At 41.8% G+C, this 14,523-nt stretch overlaps 1 protein-coding gene across 2 annotated transcripts; it reads left to right on the top strand.

Moving 5' to 3' along the window:
* Window positions 1-1,425: 1,425 nt before the first annotated feature.
* METTL22 (methyltransferase 22, Kin17 lysine) lies at window positions 1,426-12,702 on the top strand. Of its 2 annotated transcripts, XM_059484245.1 has the most exons (11): window positions 1,426-1,481; window positions 3,379-3,713; window positions 6,135-6,485; window positions 6,892-6,932; window positions 7,018-7,162; window positions 7,613-7,684; window positions 7,780-7,833; window positions 8,371-8,451; window positions 9,079-9,181; window positions 9,956-10,124; window positions 11,803-12,702. In XM_059484245.1, the coding sequence occupies exons 2-11, from the start codon at window positions 3,584-3,586 to the stop codon at window positions 11,836-11,838; spliced, it is 1,182 nt and encodes a 393-aa protein (XP_059340228.1). In that variant the 5' UTR covers window positions 1,426-1,481; window positions 3,379-3,583; the 3' UTR covers window positions 11,839-12,702. The 2 variants fall into 2 exon arrangements, with proteins under 2 accessions (XP_059340228.1, XP_059340229.1); XM_059484246.1 differs by lacking the exons at window positions 1,426-1,481; window positions 8,371-8,451 and adding an exon at window positions 1,492-1,511.
* The last annotated feature ends 1,821 nt before the right edge of the window (window positions 12,703-14,523 follow it).

Raw genomic sequence — 14,523 nt, 5'->3', positions numbered from 1 at the left:
TACTAAGCCTGTGTACCAGTAAGTGCCTCTTGCTGCAGACTGGTGAGATTTTGTGACAAATAAAATCTGCTTTGCCTGCTTAGTACTCCATAGCAGTGAGAACATGCCAGCAGAGAGAGACACTGCAGTAATAATTTATGTGGCAGTGTATCACCACGGGAAGTAAAATAATGTTCTGCTCTTTCACAGGAGACAGATAAAAGGAGGACAAATCTCCAAAGCATTTTTGTCAGATATTCATCCAATAAAATTCCCCACAGAAAGTGCAATGAGATATGTGAATAGCTTCTGTGTTTTCACTTTATTGCCACTCAAAACTCTTGACTGTAAAAATAGGGAAAGATTATTTCATTATTTTAATAATTATTTTATTAATGCTTAGCCTTTGTTGAGGAAGGCAGATGATGAGAAGGAGACATCTAGAAATAGATACAGAATGCAAATTACATTCCAAGGTTTTTTTAATCATTGACTAATACTTGCTACTACTCAAAAAAATACAAGAATCATCTTTAGCAACTGACATTAGCATCATATAACTAGAAATTAATATGTAAATGCCCACTTTTGAACAAAATCCTCCTGCTGAAAGATAAAACAACTTCAGCAGCCCCTGCAGACTGGCAGAGGAGATGAACTGGAACACAGATGGGAGCTTGGAACACACCTCTGTCTGTGATTTTGCACAGAGGGCTGGTCAGCACGTCCAGCTGCTGTGCCCTGTGCCCAAACACCACTGCACCCTGACTGACCACACAGCCCCAGGGCCAGACCACTGCCAGCTCTCACCGCAGATGAGCTCAGCTGGGAAATGACTGCCTAAGACACCACGATCCAAAACGTAGATACTAAAATCTGCTGGTCTAACTCCTAGGCAAATTTCTGCTGCTAAAGCCTCCCAAAGACTCTGGTTATGATGTTTCCACTCAGTGACTAACTCTGTCTTGTTTATTTCACCTGGTTTATACGTAATTAAAAACTCTTCAGAACCAAGCAACTAAACCCCCAATTCCCTAAACAAGTGAACAGCTGTTGCCCCAGCTAATTTTACAGTGGTACTGGAATTGACATTATCTGGACTAAGGCAGAAACGTCTATTTGCCTCCGCAGAGGTTTTCCCACTTTGTTTTCAAGCCGTTTGTAGATTTTGCACGGCATTACAGACGAACCGAGAGAGAGCAAGTGATGCTAGAAGCAATTAATAAAAGAACGCGAGTAGGAAACGCGTGTTGAATCTCCGAGCAAGTCCTGCGGATACTTCAGCGCAAGCCTGACCTGCGCGGCTGCCTTTGGCAGGCTTTGAGCGGGGTTTAGTGCCGGGTGAGGCTCCAACACCGGCGAACCCCGGGCACAGCGGGCACCGCTCGGCCCGCAGCACCCGCGGGGGCCGCCGGGCAGCGGCGTCAGCGGAAGGAGCCGGAAGGAGCCACAGCGGCACGGAGCCGAGCGGCGGGGCGGGACCCGAGCGGGAGCGCCGAGAGGTGGGAGCTGTGAGGGGCAACGCGGGAGAGGTGGGAGCTGAACGGGGAGAAAAGTGGGATCTGAGCGGGGGAAAAGCAGAGAGGTGGCATCTGAGCGGGGGAGAAGCGGAGAGGTGGCATCTGAGCGGGGGAGAAGCGGAGAGGCGGGACCTGAGAGGGGAGAAGCGGGGGAGGTGGGATCTGAGCGGGGAGAGACGGGGTCCGAGCGGAGGAAAGCGGGACAGCCGCCGGGGGGACGCGGGACCTCAGCGGGGAGGAGCGGGATGGGCAGGTCCGGGATCCTATCGGGGGACGTGGATCCTGCCGGGGAGAAGTGGGATAGGCGGGTGCCACAGTGGGGACACGGGACAGGCGAGTCCCACCGTGGGGACAGTTGGGTGCCACCGTGGGAACCCGGGACAGGCGGGTCACATCATGAGGCCCATGGCAGGCGGGTTCCACCGTGGGGACGCGGGACAGGCGGGTCCTGCCATGGGGACAGGCGGGTCACACCGTGAGGACAAGCGGGTCTCACCATGGGGCCAGGCAGGTCACACCATGAGGACCCAGGACAGGCGGGTGCCACCGTGGGGACCCGAGACAGGCAGGTAACAAACACCGTGAGGACCCGGGCCAGCGGATCCCACCATGGGGCCAGGCGGGTCCCACCATGGAGCCAGGCGGGTGACACCATGGAGCCAGGCGGGTCCCACCATGGGGCCAGGCGGGTCCCACCATGGAGCCAGGCGGGTCCCACCATAGAGCTAGGCGGGTGACACCATGGAGCCAGGCGGGTCCCACCATGGGGCCAGGCGGGTGACACCATGGAGCCAGGCGGGTCCCACCATAGAGCCAGGCGGGTGACACCATGGAGCCAGGCGGGTCCCACCATAGAGCTAGGCGGGTGACACCATGGAGCCAGGCGGGTCCCACCATAGAGCTAGGCGGGTGGCACCGTGAGGACCGGGCCAGGCGGGTCCCGCCCTCCCTGCCCGTCCCCGCGGAGCCCCCGCACTCATCTCCCGCAGCGCTGCGCTGGCTCCCGCCGGGACAGGACAGGCTTGGAGCTGGCAGAGTTAACACAAGTGCGCAGCCACAGATACAGAGACACTTCTGAAGGCGGGAGTGTTGTGAGTGTGGATAGGTACGGTGGTCCGGCAGGGAGGGACTAAGTTATGACGGGTCTGGAGCATCTCTCTTAGGAGGAAAGGCTGAAATTGAGAAGACCTGACTGAGGAGGGCCTTTTTAATGTGTGTAAACATCAAAGGGAGGGCTCAGAGCACGGACCAGGCTCTGCTCCCTGGACTCAGCAATAGGGCAGGAAATGATGCCCAGGAAGCTCCACCTGAACGTGAGAAAGAACTTCCCTATGCAGGGACCGAGCCCTGGGACAGATTGCCCACAGAGAGTGTGGAGTGTCCCTCACTGGAGACACTCCAGAACCATCTGGAGACGATCCCGTGCTCCAGAATGACCCTGCCTGAGCAGGGAGGTGGGACCAGGTGAGCCACTGTGGTCCCTTCCAGCCTGAGCCACTCAGTGATCTTGTTCGAGCACAACTGGATAATAGCAAATTTAGCATAATCATTCAGGATGGTAATGCCAGCGCAAGAAGGGGCCTTATTCCCTTTGAAAACCTTGATTAGGCATTGTAATTCTCTGCAGTCATGGTAACGTTTGGGTTTTTTTCAGGGGAGGTTGTTTGTAACACAAGCAAATTAGCAGCTCTTCTAAAATACACAGTGGCTGCCACTGAACTACTCACAGTTATATATTAGAGGATTCTGTAAAAGAGAGCCTTGGAGCATTGCTACTTTATTGAACAGTGTCATCTGACTTTTATCTTCTGAAATACTGCTGGAGCAATGTTCAGGCAGTGTCAGGCTACCACTAAAAGCTGCCTGTGTTTGGTTTTAGGTTGAATATCCTGATGAGGAACTTGTTGTCTCGGAGCGTGGTGGAGCTTGCACGATCCCACCTTCGCAGAAGCGATGTCCTGAGTTTCCCTTGGTGAGCAAAACTGTTGCTGGACCCCTGTAAATGGAAGAGAATGGAATCCCTTTGTGGCAGCACTGCATGAGGGCTGTCTGAGCACTGCAGATGGTGCTCTCACCAGCACCCCATGGCAGATTTAGCAGAGGAGGAGATGGATAACCCCACGTTCAGCAGTGACACTGTGCTGTCTGATGTCCACTTGCACTGCCCAAGCAAAAGGCACCTCATGGTACGACTGAATGCAGTTGGACAGCCAGGTAATGGGTGCTGTGTTTTAACTGTACTCAGATGTTTGGAAGGCTCAATCCTCCTCTGAGTGGTTGATATTAATAGTTACATATTTTATTCCAGCTATAAGCAGAATCACCTCCTACTCAGTCTTTAGAAAGAGGGCTAGCTGTGTTATCCTTGTGAAATTAACTCCAGAAATGAAAACTTGTAGACAGCTTGTCTTAAAAATTAAACTTTAAATTGCTTTTTGAGAAAAAGTAACCCAATTTACTCACTTATAGATTTAATTTAATGGTTCATTGAGCAATATTGTCAATATAGCACTTTGGGAGTCATGATTTAAAATAAGGTTGTGATGTTTCTTATACACAAACAAAAGATGAGAACCCAGGGGTCTTAAATAGTGTAACTTAAGTTTAAAATACAAACCATTAGTAATTAATTTATCAAGTTTAATTAAATGTTTATGTGATGACTTACCATCTATTCCAGGGAAGCATAACAGCTTTCTTTGGGCTATGTGTTTTTTTGGGGGTTTTTTTTGTTTGTTTTTTCTTGTTGTTTTGTTTTGGTTTGTTTTTTTGGGGGGGTTTTTTGGGGTTTTTTTTTTGTTTGTTTGTTTTTTGTTTTGATTTTTTTTGTGTTGGTAGGGTTGATTTTTTTTTGCGGGAGGCGGGGTTGCTTCAAAAAAAATGTCAACAAGAAAACTCAACACAGCAATGGCTTTAACTGACATAGAATTTGAAGAGTCAGGCTATAGAGGAAATGAGTTGGCAAATGCCCCTGGCTGATTGCCAGCTTGTAGGTTGCCATAAAGTTGTCAAGGGAACTGACCTTGAAGCTGCTGGCAAAATGTTCTGTACAAAAGTCCTGCTGTGACAGAAGTGTTAATTGTTTTTTCAAACCCAGCTGTGACATCAAAAGAGTAACTCCTACAGCTGTTCTGGTGTATGACAATGTGAAAAATTATCAAAGTAGTCCTGACAAGGAAATGAATAATAATTTTGACCCTATTCAGGTCAAAACCCAGGTAATTAATGCTGTGGTGGATCTTCATGTTGTTTGATGTGTGTAGCTGTGACTGTGCTTGGTGCAAAGAACCTTTCAGCAGAAGGAAGTGACAGCGTGTTCTGCCTACTTCAATGAGCTCTTTGCGGGAAATTCTTCTGGTTATTGAGACAAGAATTGCATGTTAGTATTACAGCCTTTAGTGCCATAACAATCTACCAGGGCCACTGTGCTGTGTTTTGGGGAAGTTTGTGGGGATTTAGTCTTTTCCCCTTTGAGTCAGTTTGCCTTTCCACTTTTTGAATGCTGTGGAAATGCAGAGGATCAGAATGGACTTGGAGAACAAAGCATTTCATTCACTGATGGCAAGTCTATTCCAATTAGTTTCATTTGGTCATCATGCAAGCAGTGGAGACTTCAAAAATTTGTCATGCTAGGACAGGCATTGAAGATTTTATTAGATCCAGCTAAAAATGGTCTCACTAGACAGAAACCTCTGTCAGATTTCAGTAGACCACCTTGGAACATCTTGCCTGCTAAAGAAACTGGAATAGATTTCCATAAATTGTGAAATTGTTGAAGCAGTGGTGGCAAGCACTTTATCTCTTCCCTTTTGTTGGGAATGAACACAGATGGAAGGACTATGGAATGTCTGTTCTTCTTTATGTGTGGTACTCAGGCAGTACAGATTCCTGTAATTAAAATTGCAAGGCCCATGTTTTAATAACTTAAAATTTTAATAGAAGCTATGTCACTGAGTGATTGTTGTAAAAGATTTTTAATTAATTGGTCATTAAGAATAGCTTCAGTCGTTTAATCTCTTTGAATAATCAGTTTGAACACTGAAAAAAATTACAGAAGTGTCAGCTTTGCGTCCTGTGCACTTATTTCTGTTCTTATATACTGAGCCAATTTCAAGGCTTGAAGTTGCTTGAATTCCTAAAGACTTTGCAAGCAACAAACAAAAATTCAACTTGCATTTTACTAGAACATTTTTCTTTCTTACAAGATAGGAATCTTAACCAAAATAAACTAATTCTAACTTATATTAATTCTGCTTTCAACTTAATTTGAACTTCTGTGAACAGAACTTTTGGAGGATGTAAGAAAGCATCTCCTCTTCCAAGAGTTAAAATAAATATTACTGAATTACTGCCAATAGTTAAAATAAATATTACTAAATCAGATGGACATGCCCATTGTGGCTGTGCAAATGCTGAGTCAGCCAAGGACTGTGAAAGTGCTTTGCTAATTTTTGCTGACAGAACTTAATAACAGAAGTATTTCTTCATAGCAAATAAAGCTGTATTTCAAGTTACCTATTTCATTATTTACTCTATAGATTTTTAATTCATGTAATGCATGCCAGAATCTCACGCATGTGGAAGGTTCTGCCTCATCTGGTGTTTAACCTTTCCCCCCACACTGTGTTCTTACAGTGTTCCTGTCATATTTCAAACTCCTTTGGAGCACAGAAGATTTGGCATCTGGGAAACACATGAGAGAAATTACCACAGGAAGAGAACAGCAGAGCAGAAGTGGAGATGAGCTGTGTGACAAGGACAGGAGTAACGTGAAAGAAAAAGGAGAATTGAATAGTGAAGGAGTGGAAGCTCTGCTGGATGATGATGGAGACTTGGAAGTGGTCAGAAGGCCTCGAGGTGCCTCTGATTTGCAAGCAGAGGATCTTTTGAGGGATATAGTGTGCCCTGTAATTCTGATGAAAGGGAAGGAAGATGCTTTTGAAGATGAAGAGCAGGAGTGCACTTGCAGTGATGTTGTTAAAATAGGTAAATAACAAGGTTTCAGTCAGGGAGAAATGTGGCAGATACATTTCAGTAAAACAAAAGAAAAATGGGTTTTCTTTAGGGATGGAACAGCAGTTTGTTAAGTGAAAGAAAATATTGATCACAATATTTTGATATTGCAAATAAAATACTACAATATATGTGATATTGCAAATAAAAATTTACCTTTTTTCTCTGGAAGGGATTTGGGCAGTTGTATACCATGGAGAACTCAGTACTCCTTAGTTAGAATGGGTGTTTGGCATTATCCAGCATTATTGTATAGAAGGAAGAGTGTTTAGCTCTATATTTAAAAGGGAAGCATAACTTTAGTTTCAAACTTGCCACTGTGGAACTTGATTTGAACAATTTAGAGGTAGTTATTTTCTGTTCTCTCTCCTGTCCACAGAGCACACTATGGCAACCCCCTTGGAAGACGTTGGTAAACAGGTACGTGTTCTGCCTTGTAGTGTCTTGATTTTCATGGAATGTGCTTCAGAGCTGCTTCAGTTTTAAGTGCCTCCCTTGTCCCCAGGTCTGGCGTGCTGCCTTCCTTCTGGCTGATCACATTCTCTTTCAAAGGGACACCTTCAGGGGCTGCTCTGTGCTGGAGCTGGGAGGTGGCACTGGAATTACCAGCATTATCATGGCAACAGTTGCCAAGAGAGTTTATTGCACAGGTAAGGCAGTTTTTTCAGTTAAATATTTTCATGAGACTTGCCAAAGCAGTTCTTTCATCCTGGTATTTTCAGACTCATCCGTTCAGTTATACTTAATCATTTTCATTAGTGCATATCAATTTGTGTTATTTACTGAAAAATAGCAGGAACTTTCTCAAGGGGCTGAGAAAGCTCAAGAGTTTAAAAGCAAGATTTGTTGCAATGATAGTGTGTCCAGATTAAAATAGGTAGTGTAGGAATCTATCTTCTTTCTTCAAGGGTTGCTCAGAGCTTAGAACTGAAAGACAAAAGGAAGAAGGATACTAGGGGAACAATTATCAGTGGATAGAGTTGCTCTGAATTTTCCTTAATCTCATGGGCTTGAGAGAAACTTTGAGTATTAATCTGAGAGGCATACATGGCTCATACAAAATATTCTTGTTTTTAATATCATTATCACTTCTTTTCCAGATGTTGGTGATGATCTCCTGGCCATGTGTGAGCAAAATGTTGCATTAAACAAGCACCTGATGGAGCCAGGAGGTTGGTGCTGTGTGGTCAGATTTTGACTCTCTGCTTTAGCCCAGGTGCTGTGTGAAAGGCCATTTGTGACTGATGTGATCTTTCTTCACCCCCAGGAGGAGAAATTAAAGTGAAAGAACTGGATTGGCTGAAAGATGAGTTCTGCACTGGTAGGTGCTTATAATGGCTCCTTTTAGACTGGGCTTGGTGTTTGGTGTTGCATGTTCAAAAGCCTCTCTTGGGCCTCAAAGAAAATTCTGATTAATGACAATATTTGATACTGCCAGTTGAAAGGGTTTTAAGTTTATTAGACTTTCAAGTAAAGATTCTTTTAATGAAGAATAATTTTTTAAAAGCATGATAAAATAGGAAGATAATTCACAACTTATATAAGGGTATATCTGGGGTTTTGTTTAAAGGTGTGCTTTCATTAATGTATTTAAAGCTGTGATCTTGCTACAGGACTGTGAATTCTGAAGTGAAAGAAAACTTTTGCTTGCCAGTCAGCCTTGGGAGGGTTGGACATAACACAGAGGAAGCAGAGGACTGGGGGAACTTCAGAAAATGAGCAGGGAAGGTTTTGATTTCCCTTGAGTGGTGTGCTCTGTTTATGGAGTAGCAGCTGCCCACAGGAGCTAAGGAGTTCCTTTTCTCCAGTCATTTGAGACAATTAATCATAAACACCAAAGCCATATTCTTTCTTCCAGATCCTGAAACTCCTTATAGCTGGTCTGAAGAAGAGATTGCTGATTTGCTTGATCACTGTTCTGTGATCATGGCAGCTGATGGTAGGGAAATATAAACAGTAAGCTTTTCAATCAAACACTCAAGCATTAGGAGTAATAATTTAAATGTACCTAGTTTGCTTTTAAAATCTAATAGGTCAGATCCTTACCTAATTTGACAAAGCCCTGCCTTAAGTGTTCTTGTCTGTATTTTTCTTTTCTTTTATTTACATTCTGAATTAGCAATTATGAGAACAGATGTTGCAAGCTGTAGCTCTTCCTTTTCTTTGGTGTGTCCTGCTTTCAAAGGAGATCTGGTTATAATGGTAAATTAATTGTAGCCTGGTGGGGGGTTTTGTAAGGAAAGAGGCTCTCTACTCTCTGATATCCTGGGTTTTTTTAGCTTTGTAGTAAGATTATTTCCAGGCTGAGAGAATTCTTGTCAAATCTTGTAAATTGTCTGGTAAATTATTCCCATTCTGATGAGAGAAAGCTTAAAGAAAGCCATAAATAGCAGCAGTGAATATTCTTACAGGGTCAGTTGTTGCCATTAAAAATGTACTTTGCACTTAGATAAAAGAGTGACTTGTTTGATTTGAGTAATCAAACTAAGACCTGCTGTTTCATAATGGACACTTCAGTAAATTATATCCTTAATTATACATATGCTCCTAATCTTGTTTTTTACAGTGTTCTATGATGATGATCTGACAGATGCCTTGTTCAGAACTCTGTATAGAATCACACACAACTTGAGAAATTCTTGCACAGTTTACTTAGCACTGGAAAAGAGGTGAGTATTATCAAGAACTTAATATAAAAAGCACTAAAACTTTGTATGTTTTAATCAAAGTTTGGCTTCTGATTTTCAATGTATCAGATGATCACAGGCTGCAGTATGTGCTCAGAATAAGCTCTTTCTTTTTCTACATGCTTAATTTTTATCAGTTCAGGATTTGAGTTTAACAGAAGTTTGCCTTTTGTTGTCCTACCTTTGCCTCACCTGAGATGCCCTCTGTGCAAATAAGGATAAATAGGTGGCTAGATTGATACAATGCCTGATAACATTTGCTGTCTATTTTTGAGGTCACAAAATGGAATCAAGTGGTTTAGAATGAGGGTATTTATTTCTTAGCTTGAGCAACTCTAGAACAGTTTCTCTTGTTTGCTTTCAAGGAATCAATGAACATTTTTAAGTAATTGTGTGTTGCAGTCCATTCATAAGCTGATGCACAAATAGGCTTTGCTTAAATCTCTAGACATGTGCAAGTAATAACTCTTCCTGTGGTTTGCTGCCAGGTGTTTGTCCAGGAAGCCAAGCCAATGATTCTGTTGTGGCAAAGTGCCCTAAAATCAATGGGAAAGTTCATTCAAGAGTTATTGTGCACTGGTGCTGACATAACATCTTCTCTGCTTTTCAGGAATGGGGAGTGTACATTTTTTTGGCTGCTGAAGGGAGTTAATTATGCTGAGAAGATTCATTTTTTTCATTAGCTGAGGGAAGTTACACACCTATTTAAGATGCCAGTATAGGAGAGATGTTTCAAATGAATTACTGTTTTGCCAGGCTGAACTTCACTTTAAGACATATGGATATCACATGTGAAGCCTACAGTCACTTTAGAAATACTCTAAATGATCTGGAGAACCTCCAAGATGGAAAAATGAAATATACAGTGGAGCACATTAAGGCTGATTTCTGCCAGTTCCTTGTTTATGAACGGATTGAGCAGTTGGTAAGTGGCATTCATGAAAATAAATGTAATGTGTCAGGCTAATCATCTCAAATTAGTTATCAGCTGTTTATGGAACATGAAGGAAGAGCAGAAGAGTAAACATTATCTTCTATTTGCACTTAGTTTTTTTTTTTTTTAAATGATCCTTGTTTGTGCTTACATAATCTGTACTAGATTGTCATGTCCCGGTTTTGGCTGGGACAGAATTGATTTTCTATCACCAGCAGTAGGGTGGCTGAGATTGCACTCAGTTCCTCAAAGGAGAGAGACCTTTCCTTTGTAAAATGCCATTTTTGTGCTTGAACTGGAAAATGGGACCAATATCTCTTCTCATTTATTTTCTTGTAGGAGAGCTTTCATTTCACACTTTCAGTAATTCCTTTCCCAGTTCAGAGTTCAGGACATAATGTTCTAATATCTATAAAGAAGTCAATTAGCTGTAAACTTCTGTTTTTGAGAAACATGTCAGATATATTATTTCTGGTTATCTAATTACCTCTCAAGCACTTATGGTTCTCTTTCTCCATTTTTTCCCAAATTATCTGCTCTTAGGAATATTATGCAGGGTAACAGCTAACAGACTTCTAGAACAATCCAATCTAATGAATCTTTTCAGAGAAGATGCAAATTTTGCACTGGATTGCAAATCTGGTACCAAGAAATTATGTTATTTTTGTGAACATACTGTGTGTACACATGGTGAGGTGACAGGAGCCACTTCATGTGATTGATTTATTTTACTTAATGCTGATACCTTCAGGCATAAAACATGTGTAAAACTTGTTTAAAAGTTTAAAAGTATACAAAAGTAACCTGGTTTATAGATAAATGTGTAAACTCATTCCCTGGCTGCTTTGAGGAAGGCTGCTGACCCTTGAAATCTCTGCATTTTTAAAATGTCAATGTTTTTATTTATCATTAAATCTATTGCCACAATTCAGAGATGTCATGGTGAAGAGTGTGTGATAGTCTGCTTAATTATCCTCTGTGGAGCAGACAAAGCATATATTAATATATTCTAAAGAAATGAAGTGATTAAGGATTTTTCATCCTTGTTGTCTGTAGGATTGAGAAGGGGGTTTGTGTTTATATAAGCCATGCATTTGTGAGACTTTGATTCCTCAGTAAATTTTTTCTTCAGCTGTTTTTTTACCAGCATTATTGAAACCATTTGTCAACACAGGCTAAGAAAAATAGCAGGATTATCAGTCAAAATACATAGGATTAGCAGGATTATCAATCAACATCATGCAGATCAGTGAATCACAGAATCACAGAACATTCTGTCATCCACAAGGACAATGGAATCCAGCTCTTAAATGAATGGCCTCATACAGGGATCCAACCCACAACCTTGGCATTATTAGCACCATGCTCTGACCAACTGAGCTAATTTCAAACTATTTTAAAACAAACTACTTTTTACTAAACATACATTTTTGTTAAATCATGCTACAAGAATGAAGCAATCAGCTATAGTGCTCTGTTTCAAATAATTGTTCCAGGAAATTACAGACATGGATTTGGTATCCATCCATTTGATAGATGGATACTATCTATAGATGGAGGTATAGGGTATGTCTTAAAACTTGTCTTAGAGTGAGCATGTGGAATTTTTTCATAATTCCAACCTACTGATGTGAGAAAATACCTTTATGTGTTTTTTCTACTCATGCAGGAATTGTGGAAGATCATGGCTGAACACCTAGCGTGACAGGCCCATGAGGAAAGAGAAGATCTTTACCTAAGGAGAAGGGCTGTTTTGGTGTTGTGTTAAGATGAGGGTTTTCATCCCAAGAAAAGCCTCTTGCTGGTGGAATTGTGTTCTCAGAAAGTATTGCAATGCAGTTTTGCTTTACTTATTTGGTATTGGCACTTTGTTTCTTGGACTTGTGCAGTTGGAAGTGGTTTCTTTGATGTTTCCAAGTACCTGCTGGATGCCAGGCAGTGGCAGTGACAGGGTGACTTGCTCTTTGGGTTGATGACTTCACTTTTAGAGTTTGGCAAAGAAATATTTAACCTTTTCCATGTGGCTGATTTGCAGATGTCCTGCATTTCCCTTTTCAGTTTACACAACATGGACACTGTTCTCAGTCTTATCCCAGTTCCAAATACAAATACACATTATTTGTATTTATGGACACTTGTGAAACAATGTTCTGGACAAGACTCTTTTGTCATGAAAGAACTTTTCTTTAAGAAATCTGCTTATGAAACTTGGCCCTTAATTCTGAGTTTGTCCTATATAAATCACTCTAGTTTAGGGCCACTGTCTGACTTGAAAGGAAACAAGATGCATTTTGTTTGAGCCTCTCAAAATACTCCACAGAGGTTTTGGAGTACAAGAGGTCAACCCTATATTGTCCTGCAGGAATTTTAAGCTATTCTGTCCTGGGCAGGTTGTGGATGAGAAGGTACCACATGAAGGGAGATGTTACAACTCCTGAAATATTTGGAATTCTGTCCTCAGCATATACAAGTGAGGCTGGGGGTAGGGAAGTGGCCAAGAATGTCTTGCCCAAACAGAAGTGGGCCTCCAATATCTTTCTTTTGGATTAAAATAAACATATTTATTGAAGCTTTCCTGTGTTATTAATGAATCTAAAAATCTGCTTGCACTTTTATAAATGTTATGTGCTCTGCTGTGTTTATATCACTTTGCCATGGGAATCCTTGTGCCCACTGCTTTCCTCAGCACCAGGAGGGTGTCAGTGATGGAGCTGTTCCAGCCTGGGACTTGTGGGAGTGTGAAAGATGTTCATTAGAAGCATCTGAGGGACTTCTTGAAAGCCTGTTTTACATTTGGTGTAGGTCAGTTATTGCATAATCTGCTTGTGTGTCTTTAATGGGATGAAAGGTTATTAGATGATGATGGCCATTCCCTGTGAGTACAAAGTAAAAATTACATTATGTTAGCACATATCTGCCTAGATTAATACAAAAATTCTCTCTCAGAGCCCTCATTTGAACTTCAAAGATGAAAAACTGTATTTTAATCCAAAGATTCCCAAACTAACGTTTGTTGGTTTGTTATGTAATATTACTAACTTTGGTAGATTCAACTACTTTTGAATGTAGCTGCTTATTTCAATAGTGATTTTTTTGAGGGCTGTACAAGAATGTACAAGGCTGATGTGAAATGGTGTGAGCAGTTACAGAATCCTGTGGTTTTTCTCACACAGGATTTCTCAAAGTCTTTGGAATTATCAACAGAAACTCAAGACCTATGAATATTTCTAGTCAGCTGGAGAGATTAAGTTTTCATTTGGAAAACTGATTTTCTCTTTTGCTAAATAAAGTCCTCAGACAGTTGGGAGCATTTCTGGACCTGGTTGAAAAATCCAGCAGTCATCCAGATGGATCATTTTCTGGAGAGAGGAGCATAGAGGAGGTGAAGGGGAACCTATGGAGCCCTCAAAGGGAGTAGTGTCTTCTTGGGAAAAATCTTCTTGGGAAGTCTGGCAATGGATAGACACATGATCTTCCAGGAGGAATCTGGTTTGAAACAAATGATTTTCACTTTTGTCACTGCCATATGGTGCAACAACAAATGCCTTTTCTCAGTCTCCACCCATCTCCTGTTTTTATCTCTTAAGAGAAACAAAGTTAACACAATTATAGAAATTGGTCAGGAGAAGAACTTGAACTTATATGGGACACCCAAGTAAGCATTGCAAACTAATTGCATTTATTTCTTTCAAATCTTTGTTGATGTGAGACTTGGAGAGTCGCTTTGCTGTGAATGTCTGTGTGTCATTTTGCAGTAGAAAAAAGCTGAAGACACTCCCTTGATGGGATAGATTCTGTGTATTTATCATTGTTGGGTGTTCTCAAGTGTAGGTGGCTATTTGTGGGCCATCCTGGTAGCTCCATCTGCTGTACAACACTTTGAGTCAAAACATGTTACAGTTTGTTCAACACCCTGTTCCTTTCTAGTTTGACAATGTTGTATTTGGAGTAACAGTTTAGGTGGCATGCGTGGTTCTGCACTTCTCACCTAGACCTGCAGATGAAGCTACAGTGGAAATAATCCTGAAATGAAGTTGGTGTTTAATTGCCTGCTTTTTGGCAGCAGCTTTGCCTCCAGCAGTTTGGGGTTTTCAGGAAATATTCTAGGAAAAAGTGGATGTACTTTTTGTGTGTTGTGGTAGGAACTTCTCATTCCTCAGAAGATGAGGACTTAAATTGCATCTCAAAGTTTTATAGCAGGAAACTATCATGAGATTGTTCATTAACTCAACTGTTTGTGGACTTCTACATCCACAACTAGTGCCAGTTCTTTTCCCTTTTCACCAGAGAATTAAGGGCTATGCCCCTGGCAGTTGCATTTCTGGGTTTTGTTTTGTTTGCTTTGGTTTTTTTTGTTCTGGTAGACAACACCTTAAAACTTGGAGAAATA

This window comes from Ammospiza nelsoni, chromosome 17, assembly GCF_027579445.1.
Source record: "Ammospiza nelsoni isolate bAmmNel1 chromosome 17, bAmmNel1.pri, whole genome shotgun sequence".
Classification (NCBI taxonomy): domain Eukaryota; kingdom Metazoa; phylum Chordata; class Aves; order Passeriformes; family Passerellidae; genus Ammospiza; species Ammospiza nelsoni.
Note: the sequence above shows the minus strand (reverse complement) of the source record. Positions and strands in the feature narration are given on the sequence as shown.